Source organism: Thermobia domestica, chromosome 10 (genome assembly GCF_964235325.1).
Source record: "Thermobia domestica chromosome 10, izTheDome1.hap1.1, whole genome shotgun sequence".
Lineage (NCBI taxonomy): Eukaryota > Metazoa > Arthropoda > Insecta > Zygentoma > Lepismatidae > Thermobia > Thermobia domestica.
In genome coordinates this window covers 98,180,499-98,193,226 of record NC_137463.1, presented here as the reverse complement: position 1 = coordinate 98,193,226, position 12,728 = coordinate 98,180,499, and the positions used below count along the sequence as shown (strand labels likewise).

Here is a 12,728-nt window from a genome sequence, read left to right as displayed (position 1 = left end):
CACTGCAAAGAATATGTAGCAGAATTTTCTTCTACATGTAACAGGTAGAGCTTTCGGAAGGTTAAAAAACGGTTAAAAGGTTAAGATATAATATATACAATATCTTAACCTTTTAACCATTTTTAAACCTTCCTTCATATTTTTTATCCTTTTTGGAGTCTACCACAGGCTGAAGAAGGAAGTTGCATCTTCCGAAAGCGCTACCTGTTGCATGTAGAAGAAAATTCTGCTACATATTTTTTTGCGGTTAGTAGCCTTTTTGCTTTTTCTCAGCTACATAATTACATGTCCATGTTCTCCACAGATGTTTCATGAACAAGTAAACATTACTTCTGTGCCTACTACGTCAGTGTTAAGGTATTGTAAAAATTAGAAAATTTGTAAAGTAATGAACGGTGGGTAACGAAAAGTCTAAAACGATTATTAGAACAGATGACTATTTGTTGTACAATTTGTGTTTTCGAAAGCTCAATTCGAGTTCAGTCCATCTGATCTGACAATATCATATTTTATACAGATAAGTGAGACCATTGTTAGTTCTGCTATATTTAGAATTACCAACAGATAACTATAAATCATGCTTAGGCATATTTCATGCATCAGAACTTGGCAACGTACAGTTCCAAGAAGGAAATTCAGTACGAATTTTAATCTGATAAGACGTATAATAGTAACAACCGAACAGAGACTGGTAAGTAAGAGTACTTCGTAATTGTGTGAGAGGCTACAGGATTCCAAGCATACGCATGCATTGTTTAATAGTAGATGAGAGTGGTCTGAAAAAGGAAGTTCGCTACCGAAAATTATTCCAAGATCCTTTCGGTTCTGACCTTCACACTTATTGAACCATTTACAGCATATGCATAAAACAGCATTTTTCTTTTCTTAGTGTAATGGTACTGTACTTTCAGGTGTATACCCTTAAATGTCTAATGTCACAGCAGATAGAAAACTTATTTAACACGTGAGATTTCAGCCTTGGCCTAATACCACACGTGTATGTAGTTCCAGATTCAATTTCAGACAATGACGCACTAAATAAGTAATATTCATTATCTTCTTTAGTCTATATAATAGCCTGTGTACCCTTGCTGATATTTCACGATCTAGACACCGCCTTTGTTAAGTACATCTCTGAGAATACTATTTGTTCTCAGGTAGTGCCCTAACTAGCGTCTTCTTTCTTTTATATCTGCATCCCACCCTGTTCTTTTCTTTCATACTACGATTAATCTTTCCTTATCGATTTTTAGTTTCACCCACTTAACCCTTTCAGACCTGGTGGTCACATTTGTGTACATTAAGTTTTAAGCTTAATATAATTACTCTGGAGGATTCTAAATGGCTGGGTTTTTATGTCAGAATTCTTTGAACTTTTCTAAATCACTTTCCACTATTTCTGTGGTGTTTTAATCTGTTGTCAGGAAGCAATGCACATTTCTTGTAGACTACTTGCAGGAGCTATCACAATGGACAAAGCTCACCCACGTAGGCTGTTTTATTCTTGGCGAAACAAGCTATTTGCAATAAAATCTCTTTTTGTTTTAGTGATGTATTTTGAGTTTCTAAACTATATAGATCACAATGATGTGTTTGATTAATTCCATTTTTATTTTATATACGTATTTCAACCCTAATGCACGCAAAATGTTTCGTCGATAATTCTCTAAATATGACATTCGCAAACGAATTGACGGTTGTATTTCATTTTTTAAGTCATAAAGAATAATAATTCAAAATAACAATAACACCGGAGAGTAAACAAAAAATCAGGTCTGAAAGGGTTAAAGTTTCTTTATTCTTTTCAATATTTACAATCAAAAATTTCTAGTCAATTTTTGTAGTTCTTTTTCGTATCATTCAAACATAAAGTTTAATCAGTTTTTTCTATTGTTATTATTAATACTTTTTATTCAGCAATTAACAAAATAGGCTTTATTTTTCCTTTCTTCCTAAATATATCTTTCGCCATTCCTAAATGTTGCTTTTATTCTCCCGTTCAGATTTAACATCTTCATTCATAATACTACCTAGGTATCCAAACCTATTCACCGGTTCTACCTTCTACTCTTCAACGTCTATTATATTTGTCACAGCTCTCTTCATTCGTCACCATCACTTTTGTTTTATTAACTGTTACCTTCATAATGTTTTTAACAAAAATATCATCAGAGTACGTTGTAACATAATAATGCACTTGTTATCAACCACCAAATTGTATATTTTATTCCAGAATCATGCGGTACTTACAAAACAATTTTTACAGAGGTAGTTGGTGAGTACTTCAAATTATATTCCCGCAGTCACTTATATGCAATCACTTAATTTAACTAGAAATTTGTTTTCTTCATTTCTCTATCTGATTTAGAGTGCTAAATCAAGAACTGTCACCCCCCCCCCACCAAAAAAAAAAAAAAAAACCTTATAAACTGCCTCTACTGTTTTACTTAATAAACAACATTACAACAGGTATTCGAAGGGGCGAAGAATAACGTCTATGTCTGTTACGATTCTATCAAGGATTAAAGGTTTACAGCTACTAAATGAGAGGAGAATATTCATTTTTTTTTAACTATGACTGCACAACTAGTATAAAAACTTACGTCAAATATCTTTCCCAGATCTGCACCCAAACAGCTACAGTCATGTCCCACAGCTCCAAGTTCCTTCACCTTAAATAACGAAAAGAACATATATATAAATTAAACAAATTAATATTATATATAGCAATCAGCTTTACAACATTTTAGATCACACTTAGCTAATCAGTACGTTACACACAAAGAAGTTACTTAAGAACCACCAGAACTTTTCAGAAAATTTCAGCTTAAAGGATATTTTCAACACTAAATTGAGCTTTCTTTTATTGATAGCAATAAGGGATCTTTTATTGATAGCAATAAGGGAAAGAACACTTCCAGCAAATAGAGGTAATATGCAACACGTCTATCAGGCAATAGCATGATTAATTTGCACAATGCACATCGTTTACTTAAAACTATGGAAATGTTTTCAGGAAATTCTTGTGTAAAATTTTTAACAAACGTTCTTACCAAAACTTGTAAAATTATATTCATTATTATTATTATTATTACTTTATAAATCCGAAGATTAGTTTGCACAACATTACAGGTATCGTAATGACCTGTTGGAATCTTCTCGGTTAAATAGTTGAGGTAGCCGGTGTCCCCCATTACTTGGTTGATGAACTTCAGATGTGGTCGGACCCTGGCATTCCTGCCATATACAATCGGTGATGGTGTTAATAAAGTCCATCGTGTCTGAGAAGGTCACCTATCCAGGTGGTTCTTCTTATCCTCAGTATTTACAAGCACGGTTTACCTCTCCAGCTCTCCTCAACATCTATTCATTAGTCATTTTATCAACCCAGGGAATTTCCAACATACGTCGATAACATCAGTACTCGAATGCCACCAGCACTCTTTTCTCCACTTTTCTGAATGTCCAAGATTCTTGCTGAGGTGCACGTCAATGATGTTGAAAGTAAATATTGTGCATCTTTGCCTGGTATATGTGGCTTACAATTGTCATCCTGACTCTCCCAGCTGATATTATTTTGCTTCCAAGGTAGGAAAAGAGACTCTCAAGTCGGTCTTTTCCCAACCTGCACCAAGTCGTTGTGTCATGATGTTCACCGCCAGAATCTGTTTTCCCTTTATTCAGTGTCATGTTATGAACAGGAATAAATAAAAATAATAACTGAGCTTTACGTTAAAAATTGGCTGTCTCCTGTTTCAATTCTCTCCAGGCTATTGTGGGTAAACAAACAAATATCATTGATGAAATCTTAATCCTGTTTCGCAGTTCCCATGGTTCCCTTATCAATGAAAGATGTCTACCAATATTTATATAAAATATTTATAAATAATTATATGGAATTTTCCCACATTTATGATATTTTTAAACTTCCATATTTTAATTTTACTTTGCACATGTGTCCTAAATGAGCAGGATGTATTCCTTTATTTAATTAATTTTATTTTTATACCAGATTGTGAAGTTTCTTCACTAGCCTAATAATATCGAGCCAATGTTAGCGAACGACATAAATATTATATTTTAATATTGAATATGCACGAGACTGCTTTTCCATTTTTGTTTATATATTAAATATCATCTATTGCTCATTAATGTAACAAGCTTGGCAAATTAACGTAACTTTTATTTTCTACTGTTTCTGCTTTATTTTCACTTCCAATTTTTTGTACAAATCAAATAGACTGAAGTGAGAGGAGAAACTTCATACTAAAAACGGTAATGGTAAAGAACCACTTAAACTTCGACTTTTAAATTATATTATCCATGGTCACTCAGAGACACTGAGATTTTTTTTTCTTTTTTAATCGAAATTCTCAATCGTTATGTTGCTGCTCGATGTTACGAATATTTTCATCACTAGTTGTAATCTTAATAACACTTAGATTAAAAACAAATACAAATAAGTACTTTACTGAAGTACTTTACAATCTTATATATAAAAGAGAACGTACAAATCCTTTGTTAGCTCATCACGCTAATACGGCTGAACCAATTTCTTTCATTTTTGGCGGGTTATTAAGATTTGGACCCTAGATGGTTTTTATCATATCACTTTAATTTTCAATTACCAGTGTCTTGAGATAATTGACCATTCAAGTGTCCATAACGTACAAATCCTTTGTTAGCTCATCATAGCTAAATCTAACCGTATTTATATGCAACCCACATGACCGTGTCACTCGACGGGTTAACATAAATGACAGGCGATATAATGTTAACATTTACTCCAATCTTCTATGGTTTTTATCATATCACTTGAAAGCGAAAAAGTAAAAATTATCTAAGTAACAAAGTTTATTGCGTTCCGGGGTGACCCCAGCGAAGCGGGGTGAACGCTGCTAGTAGTACATATAAGACTTATGAAATGCACAGGCTGAAACCAGGAGAAAAAATAGGGGGGGGGGGTAATCCTGTTTTGTATGGATTCAATTTTAGGCAGAATTTTTGTTCTACTTGCCTGATTTTCTTTTTATTCTTCTATACCCACTATGCACCTCCTGCAAAATCGTCACACCACAGACGTCCCCGCACTTCTTAGAGACCTAAATCTAATTACTCGCATTACATTCAATATACATACTGGTGAGTTTCGGGTACTATCACTCTCTATTCAACTCTGTTCACTTATTTCTGCTTCGAATAGTTTTCTGAATATTTTGCTTCCGGAAACACTTATTGTATTCAAGAAATCGAGACCCCAGCTCACGCTATTTCAGGCAAAATTACGCTTTTAGGTATTTTTTCTTTCTATGTTTCTCGATATTGATCGCAACGATAAAAGATAAAAATCCCTCTATTTGTCGACATTTTATTTCCTCCCAAAAAAAAAAAAAGACAATAAAAAATGAAGACGCATTATCGCCATTTTAAATTAGACCTGCATCGTTAAATTGATAAATAGTATACAGATATCGTACTTTTCTTTCTACCTATAACCTAAACTTTGTGACGCTGAAAAAGATTATAGCCAGTAATCGAAATATATGAAGCAGAATTAACGTATGACGAATGATTTCAAAGTATAGGCACATTACGTAAACGAAATGCAATTAATAGACCATTTTGAAAGGAAATAATACTTTCAGTTTCATGCCTAGACTACTATATCACTTAGTCGTCAGAAATTCCATTTTGAATCATAAATTTTATGGATTACAATGACGAGAGTAGAAAAAAAATTCTTAATAGCTTGTAAAAATATTTTTATAATTGACTGTTAAAATATGTAAAGTTTTGCAGTGACCTTCCAGTCGCCGTCTCCATTGGAATACATGTGAAGAAGTGGAAAAATAAACTAACATAAATTCCCACTTGATTGAATCTTCGTAAGACAATTTCTTCTTATGAAGTTCGCGCAATATAACTGAGTGAAAGTATCGAGGGAAAATACCGCAATATACGTAAAACTATTTATTTTATTTATTGCGTATATATACGCAATAGTCTTACCTGTGTAAGAGATCTCCAATCAAAATTAGCACTACCAATATAGAAATGCTTCCTGTCAATTAACCATAGTTTTGTGTGGAGAATACCAGCTCCAACCAGTTTTGGGAAATTCAGAGATCTGACCTAAAAAGAATTAACATATTTAAACATAAGGAGTCATGTTTAAAGAATTAACATTCTGTTAAAGAAAAATCTCAGACCACCTAAATCCTCAGAAAGCCAAAATATTTTATTTAATTTTACTTACGTATCAGTGATTTTTTTTTTTTTTTTTTTTAATCAAAAGCAGAAAATAATATTTATTAATGAGTAGCCATGAATTGTTTCCATTACATCAAAAATCGGCATTTTATAAGTATTATAGTATTTGTAAAGCAAAATCAATTTTAGAAACACTACATTCCCATCACTTTACCGCCATTTATCTCATAAATGATATCTGATAAACTAATACCAGTTCAAAAATCTGTAGACGCAATTTACACCACCATACATGTCAAGGCTCAAAAGTTCTGCACTATTTGAAAGGATTTTAAGAAAAATCTATCAATTTATCATACAACATTTTTTAAGTACGAAATTGCACGCTTCCTCAAAACTATTACATTGATAATTTCTGCTGCAATATCAATAAAATATCAGAAAGAGTGACGGAGAGCGAAACGAATAGCCTTCACAGTAGGCATGAGCTAAGACTGAATCAGGAAATTGAACTTCAAAGCAGAAGCATGCTCACCCATCGGCCATGCACAAGCAAGAAAGCCTCATATCCGATCTTAGTAATGTTTAATACTTTTCAGTAATGCCATTACTTAAATCGTGGGATTCGAATCCTGAATGGCTTAACGTGAGATTCGAACCAAATGATGAGGGCGCTTATAACCGCTACCAGGTTATAGAAGGATTTTTTGTGGACACTCTGTATATTTCGTAAAGACGGTGATTATTATTTTCGATTTATACTTTATTCTGCAACGCACATAAGTTCTTTCTTTGGTGGGAATTGCTTCTTTCCCACACAATTGGACAAAGAAGTCTTTCATCGTTTTTTCATATATATATTTAAAACGTTGCTTTTAGTGAAAACATTTCAGTTAGTGACTAACCATTTCAGTGTTTCTCCCTGACTCATTATATGCACAGTATATATTCTGCAGTTATTTGGAACTGAATTAAGTGTTTTTTTTAATCGCTTATGGAAACATTACAATAGATTAGAGAAATACGGGCTGACCAGATGTCCCAGTAGCCAAAGTGGCACCAGCCTCACAATTTTCGTAGTTCGTTATCTGTACTTTCTCACGCCAGTGTTATCGCCGTGTCTAGTGCATTATAGGCAGTTGACTAAAATTAACATAAATTGTTTTCTATATTTTGTTTGTATGTGCATACAGGTGAGTAACTGAGTGAATTTTGAAATGAACTGCCAACACTTTTCTGTTGACCATTGCAACCCGTAGCTTGAGCTTGGATGCTCAGGGAGTTCGACTCCGGTGTTGTACACAACCACCACGCACGTTGCGTTGGTGAAGTTTTGTGAAGGGGCACAAGCTATTTAGCCGGTGAAGGACGATTTCTTACGGCTAGCCCCAATTAGTGAAATCCCAGGTCCGCAGACCTTGTGCGTTTAAAAAGTTATATACGCGCCCTCCAATATCTGTATTCCATTGTGGAGATCTTCTTTTCATTACTTTGCTGAAGATTCACCTTTACGCTGCAGGACTGTTCAGCGTAACAACTGGATTCATCGTGGGACGATCCAGACAACTTTCCCCCAGTGCTAACCCCCCAAGTGTGTCAAGGGTATGAGCGAAGTGTTTATAGTGATATCTGAATTATAATCATATATATATAAAGGGCTACATTTCCCGAAAAGGGCAAAGCGTAATTTCAGCGGCAAAATTTATTAGTGTCCAGTGTTGTATTCATTTCTCTTCGTTATTTTTTTTCAAAATAGTGTTTTAATAAATAAGTATAGTGTCATTTAATCCAGTGTGTTTTCGTTGTTTGTATGAGTGATGTCTGTGTGTGTTATGGTCTGGATGACCGTCTGATCGTCCGTGAGGTTTTCGAGACGAGACACCCGAACCTCTCGGCGCCTAATGCTCATCTCATTATTGAGACCGACGAGCTTTTTGGGAAACAGTTTGTAACCTTCCTTGGAGAGGTCTTCGTCGTCCTGTCCAGGTAAGTTAAAGTATCAGGAGTATACTTATTGGTAATACCACGAGCCGAGAAATAAACGAACAGAACTGAGGCGGTTACAAATAAATAGCTGCCCGAACATGGACCACGCACTCTAGTTGGTTACAAATAAATGACGCCCGAACTACCGACCCGAATCGAGACCGTTGGTGCTCGAATATACATATAAGATTAATATTTTAATATACTATTTCTCTTTCAGCTCAGTACCAGGAATTAAAAAAAAAAAAAAAAAATTTCTTTCAGGTGATTTTAATCATATGTTTTTGTGATAATATATTTTATTCTAATCATACGTTTTAAGTTTTACTCTTGTCCAAAATGGAACATCAGGAAGTAGATATTATAACTAGAATGAGTTCACTTCTCGAAGAATCGATGAGAGACAATAAAGAGAATTTCGCTAGGTTAGAACAGGGAAATAAAGAAACTCGTGCTGAAAATAAAGAAAACCTAGCTAGATTAGAACAAAAAGTAGATAGAAATAAAGAGAATATCGATAGATTAGAAAAAGAGCTAAAGAGTGAGTTAGGTCAGAAGTTAGACGCTGTGCAAAGGGAATGTCGCGAAAATAACCAAAGATTAGAACAAAGTATTAGGAATGTAGAGGCCGAAAGTAAACGTAGGAACGAAATCCTGGAACAAAAATACGATGGCATAACACTTAAGATTCATGACCAGCTTCACGAAGTCAGTCATAGTACTAAACAGGCAATCGAACTCGCCAAACAGACCAGCGTCGAAGTCAGGCAACAGACTGAAGAAACATGTCATCGTGTAGAACAAATAGAAGCAAAAGTCTGTAAAATTCAGAATCATTTAGGAGACTTGCACGATTACACACAATCCCTCCAAGGGCAGTTGGAATCAGCCCGAGATGTGTGTCAGGCTAATAAGGAACGCTGCGTTAGTTTACATATAGATACAATCGATAAATTAGATGAGATGCATGACCGTATTGAGGAAATTTCTGAACGCGTAGAAAGGCAAGGTAAAGACATTAAAATGGTATATGAAGAGGCGAAACTGATAGATTACAATATGAAGGTAAAAAATGAATCTAACGCAGAATGTCGCGCCGAAATACGGGCAATAGATAAGAACATAAAAGAAATTAGGCGTGATATGGTAGAGCTCGCCCAGAGAGTAGAAAGTACCGAAAATAGAGCGTCAGAATTCGAACCCCGAGTAGAAACAGATACTCCTAGACAAGTTAGGCATTATAGTGATTCGGCTTATTCGGAGTGTAAGAACACCAGTAGTAGTGATAGCACAAGTGATGATTCAGAAATCAAGGTTGTATGTGACCGAAGGCGCAAGCGCGACAAAAATGTTACTTTCACTAATCGCCAAAGAAAAAATACGAAATTAAAAGACGATGTCATGCTTAAGGAAATTCAGTGTTTTCCTAAATTTCAGGGTGATCCTTCTAGTGAATCAATTCACAATTATTTACAAAAGCTAGAGCTTACAGCTCAATTAGCCAACCTTTCTGATAAAGCTCTGTTTAAACTCATTCCACATTTGTTGCAAGGAGTTTCGTTAAGTTGGTACAATATCAGGAAAGACGACTTTACTAACTATGAGCAAATCAAACAAGCACTTATTGAAGCTTTCGCGGGAAAAGCTACAGTACAACACAGGCTATCAACCTGTAAGAGTACTAGGTTCGATCCCAAGGTACATAGTTCCGTACACGATTTCGCGCTAGATCAATTCAATAAACTTCGTGAATTGACACCGCAATTGCCTGAATTTCTCATACTTACAGATGTAATACAGACTTTGCCTAATAGATTTAAAACTGAACTCTTTCTTCATTCATGTAATAATATCAGGGAGTTTTTGGCCGCAATTCAAAAATTAGAAACTTTACATGCTCAGCAAAGTCGTAGAGAAGAAAGATACAAGCAGGGTAATAATTATAATGGTAATCAAAATTCCAGTTTCCAAAGTAACCAACGAAATTTTTCGTATAATAAGAGTAATCAAAGGTACCAGGATCAGCGTGTCAATAATATGAGAATTGATAGGAATCAGAACCGAGGTCGTACGCGACATGACAATAGTAGAAATAATAGGAACCGACCCTCGAGATCACGTGATCAGAGAAATAGTGAGGAACGGAACAGGAATCGCAACTCGCGCGATAATTCTAACACTAGACCTGAACGAAAGAACAATAATTCTAGGAATCGGCGAAACAATAGTACCAACAATGAAAGGAGGAATAATAATGGGGGAAATAACAACAATAGGCAAAATCATAACAATAGGAACAACTCAAACCGGTCAAACCGACGTAATGATTGGAATTCTGGCCACTCGGAAAACAATTAGAAGGCGGTACTGAGGACCGGGTACCGGCCAACACATACTATCCCACTGTAGGTCCAACTAAGCATTTTCTGGTATCGCATACTCACATTTGTAGTGTAAATAATCCGGATTTAGCTAGAAGTGATTGCGAATCGGACACAGACTGTCTAGACCATTATATTAATGCGCAACCCAACCCTATCTCTGCTAAACTTAAAGTTTTAGTTTGTAATAGTGAAGTTGAATGTCTGGCGGACACAGGCTCCGATACGTGCCTCATGTCTTTAGCGCTTTGGAAACGCATTAGCGCAGATGTGACGTCACCCAAACTCACTCCAGCTGATGATGTACTTTTAGTGGATTTCAGTGGGTCAACCAGAAGAAAAGTAAGAGGTTACACATTAGTCACTATTCAAATTGATAACATTTCTGTTTATGTAAAAGTTTATGTTACAGAATCTCTTAATCAAGATCTTATTTTAGGACTTGATGCACTTACTGCTTTGAGAAGCCAAATTAATCTTTCGGATGGTACGATTTCCATGGAATATAATAATTTGAAAACCATTATTAATCTTTTACCAGAAACTTTTGACTTTCAGGAAACCTCCGAAGATGAAGAGAGAGATACGATAGACAACAATTTTTCTATTTCAGCTGCCACTTTTGTAAAACAATGTGCTACAGACGAACAGATTAGAGATGCTGTTAACCGCACTTTTAATTTAAACAACCAACAGAAAAAGCAATTATACTCTCTTTTCTCACAATACAGGGATATTTTTACGAATTATCCAGGTCTCTGTAAAGACTTCGTTTATGAGATGGAGGTTAAAACTGACAAGCCACTGGTACGTAAACAATATCCCATCCCTCATAAGTATCTCCAAGATGTACGAGATGAGATTCATAAGTTATTAGAATTAGGATTAATTTGTCATTCAAATTCTGTTCACAGCAATCCTATCCTTGTAGTTCCCAAGAAAAACGGGAAACCAAGAATATGTGTTGATCTTCGCTTGCCGAACCGGTTTGTGGAACTTCGCCAAACAAAATCTGAGGGCATACAGGACTTATTATTAAAAGTAAAATGTAAACCTTTCCTTAGCTCCCTGGATCTTGTAAGTAGCTATAATCAAGCCTTGCTTACTCCTAAGTCCCAGGAATATACAGCATTCAATTTCGAAGGCCAACATTACCAATATCGAGTCACCTGTTTTGGTTACAAAAATGGTAGCAGTGTTTTAAACAGTATGCTCCAAAAAGTATTGGGACCAGAGTTACATGCTAAAATCTTACGATACATTGACGATTTGGCTTGCTTTACAGATAGTTTCGAAGAACATCTTGCATTGCTGAGACAAATCTTTGAAAAGTTTAGAGAACACAACCTTACTCTCAACATTGAAAAATGTTCGTTTTGCACTAATTCAATATCTTTTCTAGGTTTTTTGATTACTCCCGAAGGCATCAAAAAAGATCCAAAAACCATAGAAGCGGTTCGTAACTTACCCAGACCCACCAATATTAAATCTTTACAATCTGTAATTGGTCTCTTTAATTGGTCACGAAATTTTATTCCTCATTTCTCAGAAAAAATGCAACCTCTTTTTCAGCTTCTCAAAAAGGGAAAACGGTGGCAATGGCTTGAAGAATACGAACAATCTTTTCAACAAGTTAAAGACGATATTTGTAAAGATGTTCTCTTGTCACATCCTGACTTGAATTTACCTTATTACTTAGAATCGGATGCATCCCGCTTGGGAGTCAGTGCAGTCCTATATCAGTACAGTGATGGACAGAAAAAGGTAATCCAGTTCGCTAGTCGGACTTTAACACCTGCGGAGTCTCGCTATAGTGTGAGTGAGATCGAATGTCTTGCAATCGTATTTGCGGTCCGAAAATGGCGTCAATTGCTAATCGGTCACCATGTTATTTTTATTACAGATCATAAAAATCTCAGTTGGTTAGATAAGGCCAAGCCTTGGAACACTCGTCTTCTTAGATGGTCCCTGGAATTACAACAGCTGGAGTACGAAATACGTTTCCAGAAAGGTTCCGAGAACCTTTGTGCAGATGCGCTTTCACGTCTCTTCCCTTCCAAAGAATTACCAACTAAACGTGTTCATCTTTTACAGGCTATTCAAGACAAAATCAAAAATATTTCAGTTGAAGAGTTACAGAACGCGCAAAAG

At 35.4% G+C, this 12,728-nt stretch overlaps 1 protein-coding gene across 2 annotated transcripts in view; it reads right to left on the bottom strand.

Moving 5' to 3' along the window:
• The window catches only part of LOC145662597 (5'-3' exonuclease PLD3-like), a 283,939-nt gene that overhangs the window by 27,131 nt on the left and 244,080 nt on the right, over positions 1-12,728 (bottom strand). For both annotated transcript variants that reach the window (XM_081728311.1, XM_081728312.1), the window contains exons 5-6: positions 6,010-6,132; positions 2,604-2,672 (exon numbers count right to left, since the gene is read on the bottom strand). In XM_081728311.1, coding sequence (XP_081584437.1) covers positions 2,604-2,672; positions 6,010-6,132 — 192 coding nt within the window. The remainder of the gene's footprint in view (positions 1-2,603; positions 2,673-6,009; positions 6,133-12,728) is intronic.